Source organism: Pleurodeles waltl, chromosome 7 (genome assembly GCF_031143425.1).
Source record: "Pleurodeles waltl isolate 20211129_DDA chromosome 7, aPleWal1.hap1.20221129, whole genome shotgun sequence".
In the NCBI taxonomy this organism is placed as follows: Eukaryota; Metazoa; Chordata; class Amphibia; order Caudata; family Salamandridae; genus Pleurodeles; species Pleurodeles waltl.
The window spans coordinates 1,460,553,388-1,460,569,230 of record NC_090446.1 but is presented as its reverse complement, the minus strand read 5'-3'; the positions used below and the strand labels follow the sequence as shown (position 1 = coordinate 1,460,569,230).

At 46.4% G+C, this 15,843-nt stretch overlaps 1 protein-coding gene across 3 annotated transcripts in view; it reads left to right on the top strand.

The window, feature by feature from the left end:
* The window catches only part of PROSER3 (proline and serine rich 3), a 103,758-nt gene that overhangs the window by 36,699 nt on the left and 51,216 nt on the right, over positions 1–15,843 (top strand). For all 3 annotated transcript variants that reach the window (XM_069201133.1, XM_069201131.1, XM_069201132.1), the window contains exons 4-6: positions 9,920–10,248; positions 12,142–12,299; positions 12,707–12,795. In XM_069201133.1, coding sequence (XP_069057234.1) covers positions 9,920–10,248; positions 12,142–12,299; positions 12,707–12,795 — 576 coding nt within the window. The remainder of the gene's footprint in view (positions 1–9,919; positions 10,249–12,141; positions 12,300–12,706; positions 12,796–15,843) is intronic.

The window sequence follows — 15,843 nt, the reverse complement described above, 5'->3', positions numbered from 1 at the left end:
TGCTCTTTGGAACATGGCCAGTGTTGTATTGTTGGCGGTTCCGAAGGACCCCAGGCCCTCTTTGGCTCAGACCATCCATGATGAGCAAGATCTGGCCAAGTATGTAATTTGTGCAAGTTTGGATACCACAGACCATATTGGCAGGGCACGCATTACTAGTGTTGTACTTCATAGAAATGCCTTAATGAGATCAACCAGATTTTCAGACAATGTACAGGCATGGCTAATGGATGTGACATTTGATAGGTCTCGCCTCTTTGGAGTGAAGGCGTACTCTGCGTTAGATCATTTTAAAGATATTACAGCTATGGTACATTCCATGGAATTGTTGCGCACTGCAAACAGTCTTCCCAGGCTGCAGACAGCCCAGTCTTTTTGGGGCTGTAGATGTGGCACCAGCAGTCTGCTTACCGGTCAACACGGGCAGCAGTCCTCCAGTTCTTCTTCTGCTACAGCAACCAACAACCCACTTTAGTTTATCCTCAGTGGCAATGCCCTACTGTGGAGGGGGCAAGATTCCTCCCAGGTTGGTGATCTATAACATTCGACGTATGTATCTCACAACTTGTTCAAAAGAACTGTGGCCTACCTTTTTTCTCTGGCCTGCCCAATATTTCTCTCACACCAGAACAAGTTTTGTGAGGGCCTCTTTCCATCCTGCTACAGGAGGTATGCAAATTGCTCACCAAGGGTGCCATAAAGTGGGTACTGAATTTGGGGACAGGCGGGGTTGTTAATCCTACTCTTTCCTTATCCTGGAAAAAGATGGGGGCTTCACGCCTTTCTTGGGCCGCTGACCACAGGAATGCCTTCCTTTGTAAGAACAAATTCACAATGCTCACATTGGCTCAGATTCTTTCTGTCCTGGACCTTGCAGACTGGATGGTGTCATTGGACTTGAAGGAGGTGTATTTTCATTTACCTGTCCTGCAGCACCACAGGCTTTACTTGCAGTTCAAGGGGAATCAGGAGCATTTTCAGTTTGCTGGGCTCCCTTCGGCCTCACCAGCAACCCTCTTGCAACGGTCAATGTCCATCTTTGGAGGTTTAGGACTTCCTGTATTCCTGTACCTTGATGATTGTCTGTTGAAAGGAGCTTGTTGCAGTGAGTCGTAGACCACCTTAAGGCAACAGCGGAACTCCTAACATCGTTTACCATAAACGAGCCAAAGTCCCACCTTATTCCATCATAGACTTCTATGCATTCGGGTAATATTGGACATGGTAGAGTTCAGGGCTTTCCACTGCCGCAACAAGTCTGGGACATTTAGGCTCAATTCAGGATCCCAGTGAAGGTGGCTTTGAGACTTCTTGGCATTTTAGCCTTGTGCCTCCTTGTCAACAATGCCAGTTGGCACATGCAGGTTCAGTAATTGAACCTAAAATCCCAGTCTGCCTAGCATCAAGCCCGCCTTTTGTCACACTATGCAGATCTCGTTGGAGATATTTTGAGATCTGCAGTAGTGGCTAACTGATCACAATATGTCCTGTGGCAGACTACAATACTTTCCTCATCCAGAGACAATGACGATGGATGCATTGCTATGGGGTGAGAGGAGGCCACTGAGGGGGTGGGGAGGTGGAGATCTCAGAGGTCTCTGGTCTCCAATGGAGAGCCGGCTCCACATCAAACTATTGGGCTACGAGTCATTCATCTAATCCTTAAGGCTTTCCTGCTATCCATCAAGGGGCGGCAGGTGCAGATTATCATAGACAAAACTTCTGCCATATGGTACTGCAACAAGCAAAGTTATGTGACGGACCCTGGGTCATGTGCAAGCGACTTTCCATCTCTGGAGTTGGCTAAAGCGCCAGAACTTCTTCCAGGTCGGCAACTGCCTGACAGGAGCCGGAATGCCAGAAAAAGCAAACTGAGCAGTCTCCTTCTGACAGATCATGAGTGGTGCCTGCTCCAAAGGTGGTAAAGGGCATATTTGACCAGCAGGGAAAGCCCTGGTTAGATGTTCTCGCCACCATCGAGTACTCAGTGTGAACAGTTTTGCACACTGGAGTTTCCGCGAAGGCAATTATTAGGAGACGCGTTCCAGCTGGAATGGAAAAAAGTACAGCTTCCACCCACTAACTCTTCTGTATTGAATTCAGAAGAAGACTACGAACAACTATGATCTTAGTGGCCCTGATTGGACCAGGAGAATGTGGTACCTGGAACTCCTGGCATGAGCATCTGTCCTTCAATCAGGCTACCACTTCGGGAGGATGACCTACCTTCTATTCTATCCGACTCTCAACAACTTATGTGTCAATGCGTGAAGACTGAGCAGCGGCAATTGACTGCCTTTGATCTGCTCCCTGAAGTGGTGGATGTTATCTTTGACACTAGAAACCACACCACAAAATCCATCTATTTGGGCTCTGAGATAAGTTCGTAAACTGCTGTAGTGCCTGGAACACTGACCCCATGTAGTTGAAGCAGTCCAACATCCTTTTATTTGTTTCATTTTTAGCCCAGCGAGGCCTTGCAGTGGGCAGTATAAGAGGTTATTTGTTGGCCTTTTTGGCCTTTCTACATTTGTTGTACCAACTATCCTGTTCAAAACATCTGTTGTGATGAGATTCATGAAATGTTTAACACACATGTTCCCTACCAAACAGTTTGTGACATTACATTAGGACTCTCAATTGGTCTTGACATTCCTCATGTGTATGTCTTTTGAGCCTATGCATGGTTGCTCGCTTGGTTCTTTAGACCTTCAGTTGTGTCTTCCTCATTGTGTTTGTCAGCTCGTAGAATGAGTGAACTGCTGTTTTTTCCAGTAAATCACCCACGAACACCTTATGTCCAGACAAACTGGTACTGAGGTCTCGGATGGCATTCTTACTGAAAGTTGTGATCCCGCTTGACGTTGGGCAGTTTGTCACTCTATTGACATTCTTTGCTCTCCCTAACCCATTTGGTTCTGTGAGACTTTATGGTCTGAGTCCACTCCACTGACTCTTCATCTTGGGTAGGTACTGATTTGGTATCTATTTTACTGTTGGAAATCTCTGGTTAGAAGTATCCATCAGAGGGATAAGATACTTTCAATAGTGCCCTTTCTGGTGGACACACTATATAACTACATACAGGGAGTGCAGAATTATTAGGCAAATGAGTATTTTGACCACATCATCCTCTTTATGCATGTTGTCTTACTCCAAGCTGTATAGGCTTGAAAGCCTACTACCAATTAAGCATATTAGGTGATGTGCATCTCTGTAATGAGAAGGGGTGTGGTCTAATGACATCAACACCCTATATCAGGTGTGCATAATTATTAGGCAACTTCCTTTCCTTTGGCAAAATGGGTCAAAAGAAGGACTTGACAGGCTCAGAAAAGTCAAAAATAGTTAGATATCTTGCAGAGGGATGCAGCACTCTTAAAATTGCAAAACTTCTGAAGCGTGATCATCGAACAATCAAGCGTTTCATTCAAAATAGTCAACAGGGTCGCAAGAAGCGTGTGGAAAAACCAAGGCGCAAAATAACTGCCCATGAACTGAGAAAAGTCAAGCGTGCAGCTGCCACGATGCCACTTGCCACCAGTTTGGCCATATTTCAGAGCTGCAACATCACTGGAGTGCCCAAAAGCACAAGGTGTGCAATACTCAGAGACATGGCCAAGTTAAGAAAGGCTGAAAGACGACCACCACTGAACAAGACACACAAGCTGAAACGTCAAGACTGGGCCAAGAAATATCTCAAGACTGATTTTTCTAAGGTTTTATGGACTGATGAAATGAGAGTGAGTCTTGATGGGCCAGATGGATGGGCCCGTGGCTGGATTGGTAAAGGGCAGAGAGCTCCAGTCCGACTCAGACGCCAGCAAGGTGGAGGTGGAGTACTGGTTTGGGCTGGTATCATCAAAGATGAGCTTGTGGGGCCTTTTCGGGTTGAGGATGGAGTCAAGCTCAACTCCCAGTCCTACTGCCAGTTCCTGGAAGACACCTTCTTCAAGCAGTGGTACAGGAAGAAGTCTGCATCCTTCAAGAAAAACATGATTTTCATGCAGGACAATGCTCCATCACAGGCGTCCAAGTACTCCACAGCGTGGCTGGCAAGAAAGGGTATAAAAGAAGGAAATCTAATGACATGGCCTCCTTGTTCACCTGATCTGAACCCCATTGAGAACCTGTGGTCCATCATCAAATGTGAGATGTACAAGGAGGGAAAACAGTACACCTCTCTGAACAGTGTCTGGGAGGCTGTGGTTGCTGCTGCACGCAATGTTGATGGTGAACAGATCAAAACACTGACAGAATCCATGGATGGCAGGCTTTTGAGTGTCCTTGCAAAGAAAGGTGGCTATATTGGTCACTGATTTGTTTTTGTTTTGTTTTTGAATGTCAGAAATGTATATTTGTGAATGTTGAGATGTTATATTGGTTTCACTGGTAATAATAAATAATTGAAATGGGTATATATTTGTTTTTTGTTAAGTTGCCTAATAATTATGCACACCTGATATAGGGTGTTGATGTCATTAGACCACACCCCTTCTCTTTACAGAGATGCACATCACCTAATATGCTTAATTGGTAGTAGGCTTTCGAGCCTATACAGCTTGGAGTAAGACAACATGCATAAAGAGGATGATGTGGTCAAAATACTCATTTGCCTAATAATTCTGCACTCCCTGTATTCCGTACTGCCCTACCACCTCCCTGTTCTGTGGAGTGGCCTCTGTTAACATCTAAAAAGATCCCATATTAACGATAAACACAGTTACCAACAGCTTTTTACGCTCTTTGTCTAAGGGTGCATAAAGGTAAATGACAAGAGACTGACTTCAGCTTGCAGGGTGGTGATTATATGCGGCTCTGCGTTTTCACTTCTGGGGCAATATAAATTAAGCATATACTTAGTGGCTCCACATAGCAGAGTGCGGGAGCACCTCTGCATAATTATCTGGGTCCACTGGTTATTAATGGTTATTCTAAGTTCACACATCTCCATTTAGGTAGGGTAGCCACCAGAAAGATTAATTTACCAGAGAAGAGATTAATCTCCCCATTACAAGTATTCCATCTGGTAAAGCACCAAGACTAGAGTATTATCCAATTGAATTCTATAAAGCGTTTGCCTCTACAATCATTGATGCACTAGAATTGACCCCGTCTCATTTCAAAACTTCCAGCTGTGTGTCAGGATCTGCTTCTGAACCCGCTATTGTGGTCATTCCCAAGGATGAAAAGGACCACACCTAAAAAATTCAGTCCCATTTCCCTTATAAACATGGAGGAAAAATATAAGCAAAAATCCTGTTTGGCTTATTTAATTTACCTGTAAGTCCCTTGTAAAGCGGTATCTCATATACCCAGGGCCTGTAAAGTAAATGCTGCTAGTGGGCCTGCATAGCTCATTGCGTCACCCATTGAAGTAGCCTTTCAAGCGCGCCTCAGGCCTTCCACTGCAGGGCCTGTGTGCGTAGTTTACTGTCACATTGACTTGGCTTTTCAAACTACCTGCCAAAAATCTAAACTTCCTTTTTTACTACACCTAAGTCACCCCTAAGGTAGTGTGCTGTGTATATAAAAGGTAGGGCATGCACTTTTATGTTTTGCATGTCCTAGTAGTGACAAGCAGCCTATTTAGTTTTTCACTACTGTGAGGGCTGCTCCTCTCATTAATTAGCATTGGGAATTCACTTATTATTTTTAAGTGGTAATTTCTGATCTGAAAGGAGTAGCATGGGCATGTTTGATATGCTTGGAATGGTAGAGAGAAATCCCGCTCAGTGGTATATTCGGAATTTACATTACTATTTTAGAAATTTCTCTGTGCTTATAACTAGTGTTTTCCAGTCTGACTCCAGTCCACGTCTAGGGCAGAGTGACAGCTAGACTTTGTGCATACCAGATAGCCAAAATACAGGAGGAGGTAGGTGTGACAGGAAAGGCATCTGAATCCATCTGCATACTGATAGTCTTCCTGGGCTGGGGAGAGGAAGGGAGGGCGCACTTACATTTCTATAGACTCTGTCCCTGCCTCACACAATGGGCTGATTTATCACCTACTGATGCCCCCTTACATTTTTGAGTATAAGTACAGAGGACCTGACCCCCATGTTTTGAGAACACTTCTGGGACTGAACCTCTGGCAGAAGGACTGCTGCTCTGCATTAAGGGACTCATCTGGACTGCTCTTCTGCTGTTGCCGTGCTACCTGCAGTCTGGTGGGTGACCTAATTGCTTTTCTGCTTGTTGCCCTGCTGCCAGCTGCTCCCTGACTTTGAATGATCCAGGCACTACCAGGACTGCCAGCAGTAACCGCCATCCTTTGTTTTTCAAAGAAAAACAACTTGCACCACTCCAGGCCCAACACTAGATGGCAGGAGTATGCAGAGCATGTGAATCTACAGCACTACATGCCACAAACAGATGCTTACAGGGAAAGTAACATAATCATTCTAATAGGCTGCATATGCAGACATTTTGATATTCACATGATCCCCTAACCTTGCCATTCTTGTTTCTAAACAAAATTGACTGGCTACTCTCTAAACAAAGACATATTGAGATCCTTCCCCCGAATGTTCACTGCAGTTCTTCAATTGTTGGCTTCTCTAAATTTAATTGGAAATCTACTATCCAATATCTCGGAAATATCTTGGAATTCTGGTTCTACAATAATCTTTCTGAATCTGTGTCCATCAAAGGGAACATAACGCTGAATAAAATTAAAGAGCTGCGGTCTGCATGGTCACCTAAACATATGTACTAGTGGGGCAGACAAGAATCCATCAAATTGATGGTATCGCCTCTGATTAATTTCTTGTCTCATATGCTCCCTGTTCGCCTAACCCAAGATTTCTTTCTTAGGACTGATAGTCCTCTCAGGTTTCCTTTTGGATAATAAAAAAAAACAGAATTCGTTTTGAGAAACTGAGAACACCCCTCAAATCACGAGGTTGGAATTTCTCAAATATCTATGCTCATGTAGGATTCACCTGGGTACACTGGTTTTAATGTCCTAAATATTTGGCAATTACACCACTTAATTAGGGATAGTTAGCCCTCAAGACCTGTATTGGCTAAACATTAGGGCAGAAACATGTTGGCTTAGGGAAATGGTTTGAGCCATTGTTCTCCAGTACCATCTAATTTTTTTTTTAGATGTACCTGAGGTCTCCATCATTAAAGGTGAAATGTCTGGAAACAACCAGGTACTTTTAGTTTACCTGGATCTCGCCATTTGTCCAGTTGATCTTTTTCTAAGAAGTCCTTCCTTTGTTCAAGTCCCCCAGGAGGTCGTGCCCGCCCTGGTGGCAGTGTCCCACCAGGGTGGGGAGAGGTTGCCGATGGTAAAGCATGAAACGCAGTGTGTTAGGCTTCCTCTTCCAAACTAATTGTCTTCCCATATATCCTGACAGTATTCCTGTGATGTTCAAATTGGGCCCGGACTTGTATTCCCAAATAAGGAAACAGTCTGTCTCTCTACTGGTTGAGCTACCCTACTTGTTTGTGATGCAGCTATCTGGTGGGTATTCATCAATAAGCGAAAAGGGAGGGTGCTCTGGGGAATAGCAACCAGTAGCTGAAGAAAAGCAGGTGACCATAAATTGAGGAAACATGAACACAGGTGGAGGACAGCAGTGTGTTAAAGGCCATAAAGGCAAAGAAGAAATGAGACAGCACCAAGTTAAAAGCACATTTTAGCTGGAGGCAATAAAGTTGAAACTAACACAACAAATGAAATGTGAATAAAATGGCTACATGGTTCATCCAGCAGGATATGGTTAAGAAGAAACATTTGGTGGTGTGATCTGCAAGAAGTGAATCCACAGTGAAGACTGATATAATCCTACTGACCGTGAAAAGCAGAGGCTGTCTGGAGGCATGAATTCTGGTTTGGACTCATGGTTTGAAGTTTGATCCTGGCTTGCCTACTTGACTTGCTATGAAACCATATGCAGACAATGGGCCTCATTACAACAAGGTTTAACTGCTGTGCGGCCGACAATGCGGCTGCACTCCCGCCGGCCCCATTTTGACATCCCCGCCGGGCGGAAACAGTGTTTCCGCCCGGCGGCCGACATCTCCGCTGGGCCGGAACATGGGAGCCGGCTCCTAATGGAGCCGGCGGTGTTGCGGCTGTGCGACGGGTGCAGCTGCACCCGGCGCGCTGTTCTCAGTGAAAAGCACTGTGGGGCTGTGCCTGGGGGCACCTGCACTGCCCATGCCAAGTGCAGGGGCCCGCAACTCCCCTTCCTGCCAGCCTTTCCATGGCGGTCTCTACTGCCATGGACAGGCTGGCCGGAAGGGGATTCGTAATCCCCTGGGCAGCGCTGCCCTGGCGGATTAAAACCGCCGGGACAACCAGGGTGGTAGTGCGACCACGGCGTTTCCGCCGCGGTCATAATCCGCAAGATTGTCCCGCCAGCCTGTTGGCGGTACAATCTCCAAAACAGCCCTGGCTGTCTTAATGAGGCCCAGTGTCTTCTGTCTTGGACTCAGGCATGTCATTTGCCGGTACTAAGCCCTTTCTGACTATGATCCGGCGGTCCAGCAGGGATAAGCCTGGTCGGAGTAGAGGTCCCGGTGCAGGGGACCATCATGATGGTGTCAGCAGGCAAATATATTTGCATCTTTGAATCAAGCTGTGGCCACGGTATACACCTCCATGGATTTCAGTTTCTTCTGTTTTACATTGTAACTTAATTGATCCCCTTGCTCTTATGGGTGTAGGAAACACCACAAGTGTGGCAGGGGAATAAGTCATCCTGCAACCCCCTGGCCAGTATTACAACACAGTGTGGAATTTCAGCAGCCACTGTCTGCTCACATTCCTGCATTTTGTAGTGTCTTAAACTTTATTGATCGTGTTTTAGGTTTCGCCTGAGGCAATGCATGAGTGCTCTGCTGGTGAAATCTTTTGTTAACTAAAAAACTTAAAAGGGGCTTGGGGACCCGTCCGTTAGCCAGTGGTTGGCTTCCTCGCCACTCTCACGTCTGCTTTCAGGGTTCCTAATTAACAGCACAGTTCAATCCCACCAGTATAGTAAAGGTCTCAGACTATCCCCTGTTGGAGAATATGGGGTTATTCTAACTTTGGAGGAGTGTTAATCCGTCCCAAAAGTGACGGTAAAGTGACGGATATACCACCAGCCGTATTACGAGTTCCATAGGATATAATGGACTCGTAATACGGCTGGTGGTAAATCTGTCATTTTTCCGTCACTTTTGGGACGGATTAACACCTCCTCCAAAGTTAGAATAACCCCCTATGTCCTCCTTACAGTATTTAACTTTGCAAGAGATGGGCACTGAACCCACCAAAAATATGATGCAAACAAGTGCATATAGCTAAGGCGTAGACCTATGTTCCTTGTTTGACTGCCTGGTTCTCGGTCTGCCCTGGTGTGCCCTTCATTTCCAACACAATGCTATCGAACATGTAGAGGCAGGAGGCAGCTGGGTGTCCAGACGTGGATCCCCACAAGGAGAGACCAGCGCCTCCAGTTGGTGCTGGCATGCAGCCACTCCGGTGCTGCTGAGTACGTGCAGTTGGGAACAGGTGATTAGGAAGAAGGTCTGTAGAACATTCGTCGCCAATGTCAAGAGGGCAGCAACAAGAAAGGAGAATCCAGAGGATGTATTTTTATTTTCAGTAACGTTACTTCCACCAAACTCTCGGGCTGTAGAATCCTTTGTTTGAAAATAACTCACACTAGAACATAGAACTTTATTCCATCATAAGTTCTTGTACGCAGAGCTGATCACCACCAAAGTCATACCCTACACACTTGTAGCTTTAAAGTGGAGATACGTTTGGGAAACACGTTTACAGGCCTTTTCAGGTAATTATGGAGTAGGGACTGTGGGACAGTAGCAACCATGTATTATTTATTTTGTTTGTTTTTGGTGCTCTGAAGCGGGTAGTCCTCTTGAAGTAATTGTGAGGTCTGTCCTCTCTTCCCAGGTCCTGAGCCCTGCTCGCTTGCACCCAAGAGGAGCCTCTCACGCTCGCCTCTCGGATGACCCTCTCAGCCCGCCCGACATACACTTTCTAAAAGGGTCCCAGCGCCTGGTAGTGGAGCCCCACAACTCTGCTAGCTCTTCAAGTCCCTTCGATGAGTCCTGGCCCTCAACTGAGCTCAGCACCTCCCAGTCTCCTGAGGGGGCCACCCGGGAACCCATGCCTGGGTGGACAAATGAAGGTTGGTTGTCTCCTTCCTACCCAACACAGGATGTCTCTGGCCTGTTTGAAGATGCTGATGGGACTCCTAAGGATGGATCAGTGATTGCCAAGTATGTTGTTTGACATTTATTGCCTTTAGAAGAGCCCTCTTCTCAGCCCTGACGTCCCTCCCTTATATTTTACCCTCCTCTCTTTACCTTCTCCATCTTCCTTAAACACCTGTAGATTTTTTTATTTTTTTATTTCATGTTTACTATATGATCTCTCAACTTGGATCTGATTTAAGGGAGGGTTGTAGGGCGTAACGAGTGCAGTCGGGCTACGTGCTCTTAGGACACAGAGTGGAATTGGTGGTCTCGTTGTCCCTTACACATGTTGAAAGCACATGGAATTTGTGTAAAGAGGGCTTTTGGGAAGAGCCCAAGACTGGAAGACAAGCGGGACTTATTTGCTCATAAAAATACAGAGAAGAAATATGCACCAGCAACTAGGTCCTTTGCTCTCCTTTGTCCTGTCTTCCACTTCTGCATAAAAGTCTTGCCTGGGCCACAAAATTGGTTGTGAAAATCTTAATATTCAGCCGGCCTAGGGTGAGTGGCAAAAGACAGGCCCAGTTACTTACTTTTAACAGATATTTGCAGAGAGGATTGCTTGGAATCCTCCCCACTAAACCAAATCATTCCATTCTGAGTGAGACAATGGCAGGGAAAATTGGAGGGGAAAAGGTGAGTTTCGGGGCGATAGCCAGACTGTCTCCCCTACAGCCTGTGTTCATCAGTTCTAAGCAGGAGCTCATGGGACACTCATGGGGCACTTCAGGAGACCTGCTGGAACCTACATCTGAGAGCTCTGCAGTATTCATGCAGCTCCCCAGAACAGGATGCTGCCCTTTCATCGATGGCTTATTTACTACTGAACTGACCTCTGACTCAAAGAAAAGTATGTTCCTCCTTTGTAGTCAGGCTATTTAGGCATTCTCCTGTGGTTCTGTTGTGGGCGATTGCTTTATAATCTGTTGTTTTAAACATAGGAGGAACATCCTTTTCTTTGAGTCAGAGTTCAATAGTAAATAAGCCATCGATGAAAGGACAGCATCCTGTTCTGGGGAGCGTCATGAATACTGCAGAGCTCTGAGATGTAGGTTCCAGCAGGTGTTCTGAAGTGCCCCATGAGTGTGCACATCTACACACTCATTGGATATATATATATATATATATATATAGATATATCTCAAATGAAAGCCAAGGGTACGTGTCACGGCCCCCGTAGTGTCCTACTAGAATAGAGACAAGCCATGTAGGAAGTTATATGTTATGTTTGGTAACCCGGCTGGGTCAGCCTTTGACCAGGAGTAACATGTCATTCTTCACAATGATATTATCAAACATGTTCATTTATCATTAATTACTTTATGCATGAATACTCACTTACTGCTTTCTGATGCCCCAAAACGTCAGCATTTTACTTGTTATTTAAACAAAAGTTGTGTGAGTATATCCAGTAGTACTGCAGTACTTCACTAAAAAGTATTAATGGACAAATAGGTATTCCTGATTTGAACTGCAAACTCATTTATTACAAATCATGATACCTAGTATAAAGTAATAGTATATACATGTACATTTGTATAACTCTCTCTCTGGCGCACAGCAGGTTCAGAATACTTTAACTGAAGCAAGACAGATATAATTGTAAATAAAGGTTCCTGGGCAACCAAAGTAACTCTGCCGTGTTGTGTTCAGGCTGGGAATAGCTCAGATGGCCCCTCACAGGTGTGCCTCAAGTATTGATGGATACTGTTGAGGAACATTGATAGATGGTTACGGTAGGAAGCATTCGCAGTGTTGGAGAGTAAGGCTGGGACACTGACGTGGCGTCATCCTGCTCTAGTGTGAGAGGGGGTGAAAATAACAGAGAGAGATAGTCCTGACTGATGGAGCATTAGAAGGCTGAGTACGTTGTGGCTGACTTCTCTGACTGCTTGCTTTGTTCCTGGCTCACAGGTACATGGAACGCTTCCGGCACGGACGTCCTTCTAGCCGCGAAGAGCGTTCAGCACCAGTGCCAATAGAGGAGAAGCCTTTCTGGTGGCTTCACTCTTCTCCCACAAAGAGCTCCAGCCCTGGCGATGACTTGTCCGCTGGCAGACGAAGTCACTTTGGTAACTCCTTAGGCTACATAAATCCATTTTGCTATATTATACCCAACAGACAACTAGGTTTGTGTCTGCTTTTTCTCTTCTGTAGACGTCCTGGCATCCAGTTCTTGAACGCTACGTGTGTTTCTGAGATTTGTGGTTCCCAGCCAGCTTGCCTTGTCTGAGTTATTTTGCTTTCTAGACACTTCTATGTGCAACCCTCCTGAGATTATTGAAATCCCTCCCTCTTGTGTTGTTCTCTGTTGCTTGCACGCTGTTCGGCTTCTGTCTGTTCTATTACTCGAAGGCTCCGCTTGCTGTCCCTACCTTATTACTACGTAAGCCAAGCTGATTTGTAAGAGTTGCCATTTCTGTCTTTTGGTGTCTGTCAGTCCAAAAAAGTGTGTTTATTTTTTTTTTTTTTTTTACAGAATATGATGTTTCTAAAATGATTGGAAAATCTATGAGAAATTCTGCCCAGAACACAAGTCGACTCGGTGGCGAAAGTCTCTCTCGAAAGGTCAGTACTTTGGAGACTGACCCATCCTTACTTGAGTTCTCTACTGCGGACTGATGCCATTATTGCTCCATGGTGAGAGAAGCAGCGTGCATGTTGCTGCTTTCTGTTGGTGACTGCAACATTGCTCTCTCCCAGTGATCAAGCAGCGGCTGTCTGGCGGTGAGCATGCAGCTGCTCCCAGCTCTGCGGTGGCGAGCAAAGAGGCTGCTTTGCTGCAGTGATCATGCAGCTGCTCCCAGCTCTGCGGTGGCGAGCAAAGGGGCTGCTTTGCTGCAGTGATCATGCAGCTGCTCCCAGCTCTGCGGTGGCGAGAAAAGGGGCTGCTTTGCTGCAGTGATCATGCAGCTGCTCCCAGCTCTGCGGTGGCGAGAAAAGGGGCTGCTTTGCTGCAGTGATCATGCAGCTGCTCCCAGCTCTTCGGTGGCGAGCAAAGAGGCTGCTTTGCTGCAGTGATCATGCAGCTGCTCCCAGCTCTGCGGTGGCGAGCAAAGAGGCTGCTTTGCTGCAGTGATCATGCAGCTGCTCCCAGCTCTGCGGTGGCGAGCAAAGAGGCTGCTTTGCTGCAGTGATCATGCAGCTGCTCCCAGCTCTGCGGTGGCGAGCAAAGGGGCTGCTTTGATGCAGTGAGCACGTGGCTGCAGAAGTTGATTGTTGCACCAGCTCTTGCTCAGTAGCAGGCAGAGGCTGGTCATATTAGTTGCTTTTGATTGCCCTGAGACTGGAAGAAACAGGTCCTTGCTCACTGGGCCAGGAGATGCAGGTCTTTACACATTGTTAGGTCTTGATGTACTGATATCGGCATTGATACTGGGACACTAATGTGTGGATTTGTATTTTATGCATGTTGTTTTATGCTATTTACATTTTTTGAGCCGGATGAGGATTCTTCACAGGAGTGTCTTATTTGTGGCAGTAAGCGCATGGGTGCTTTGTAGCTAGTGAAAGGGTTGGAATTTGTGCTAATGCATATAGGTGCTTTGGCAGTGAGCATGTGACAGCATTTAGTTTCAATTCTTTAAAAACATTTTTTTTTTTTTGCTTTGTCCCTCATATATTCCTTGAATCACTCCTTTTTTAAATCTTTGTAATTCATGAATGGGGTCTTGTTGGCTTGTCTTGCTACTAACAAGTGACCAACCCTGTTGACCATGAAGAAATTGCTTCTATTTAAAAAAGCCGGTTGAAACCAAAGCGGTGCATGAATAAAGACGCCCGTATTGTTGCTGCCAGCTCCTCATCTCAAAATAGTTCCTACCACTGTCTCCAAGGTGGAACCATGGATTCTTCTCCAGTATCTTAGGCCATCAGTGGGAGTTTGGTGTATTTTGGTGTGGGATACTGGAGAGCCAGAAATCCAGTATTCCCACAACAACATCTGCGAATTAGAAGTTTTCTCCCAAGAATTTCAAAGACCACACAGACCAGGCGACATTGGATCATTTAGCATGTGATCTGCCCTGTTTCCAGGGAGAAAATCACTGGCATTTTCAGTCTGTATGTGCAGGTGAAAAGTGTCTGGAAGAGCGATGGTGGAGTGCAAGGGTGAAGTTAGTGGGTCAGGTGCATGGTCATCCTCTCTGGAGAGCGTGGCTCGAGGAATTGGGAAGAGCCCTCTGGGTTTATTCATCTGTTTGCAGCCCCTGCAAAGTTCTGACTGGGCTCATGGCTGCTTTGTGGCAGTGAGCGGGTGGCTGCTTTGTGGCAGTGAGCGGGTGGCTGCTTTGTGGCAGTGGGCGGGTGGCTGCTTTGTGGCAGTGGGCGGGTGGCTGCTTTGTGGCAGTGGGCGGGTGGCTGCTTTGTGGCAGTGGGCGGGTGGCTGCTTTGTGGCAGTGGGCGGTGGCTGCTTTGTGGCAGTGAGCGGTGGGTGCTTTGTGGTAGTGAGAGGGTGGGTGCTTTATGGCAATAAGTGTGGTGATTTGGAGACATTTCACCTCGGGGCAAACACCTATGCGTTCTCGACTCTGGTGTTTGCTCTCCTGTGATCGCTGTTTTTAAAGGGGGGTGGTTCCCTTCCAACCCCTGCCAACGGGCATTTCGCCACCTCCAACTGCAGTGCTGTTTAATTAGGCGATGCAATGCAGTCTGAGAAATGTCCGTCGGCAAAAAAACACAACACAAAGTCCACATACCAGTGTCTGGCCTCTGTGTGACTGCAAATGAGAATGTGCTTTTTAGCTGTGAGCACGTGGGTGCTTAATGGCTGTTAGCACATTGCTGTCTGGCTGTGATTTTTGGCAGTGTGCGTGTGACTGCCATTATGCCAGTAGAGTTGACATTGCTTTGCGGCAGTGAGGGTAATTTCCTTTGTGACAGCGGGGATGGAACTGCTCCGTGGTTGTGAGCTTGGGGCACTGTTGGTGTGTGTTGATAGTGCTGGTTAAGTTGCCTTGGGGAAGGCAGATGCATGTCCAAACACTCCGGTTGCTCCAAAGCTCCTGTATTTTGGCTGCTTTGGAGGTTTTGACCCTTGACTGCTGGTTATTTATGATGGTGCTGACTCATGCATGTCCTGCCGTGTTTGGCTGTTATACCAGGTATGAGTGGAGACCTGAATCTGTAGCCAACCAGTTACATTAATATGACGATTGTTTGCAACACCCTCTCCTGATGGCTGTTTGGTGGATCCAGAGTTCAGGCTTTTTTCCCTGAAGCAGTTTGATGGACCTGGACCTTTTGACCCATGGACTCACAGGTACTCCTGGTTCACAAAGACCGGAGTACCACTACCTGCCAGCAGAACTCTCCAAGAAGATTAAAAATAGGTTGGCATACGCTGGCATTGCCCTATTTTACTATTATGTGATAAATCTATAGCTTGGTCATGTGTGGCTGGTTGTAATCGTGTTGGATAAAGCACCTGGCATAGAGAGTTACCAGGGAAAGACGTCTGTGTGGTACTTTTGTCCTGCATAATTCGTTCTCCTTTCCACACGATTAAAGGTAAGAGGGGGCAATCAATCCAAGGGCAGTGCTGGGGCAGAACAATAGGAAAGCGAGGCTACTTAGGGCTCAAAGGATCCAAAGTCCCAGCAGGCCCACCAGCGGCGA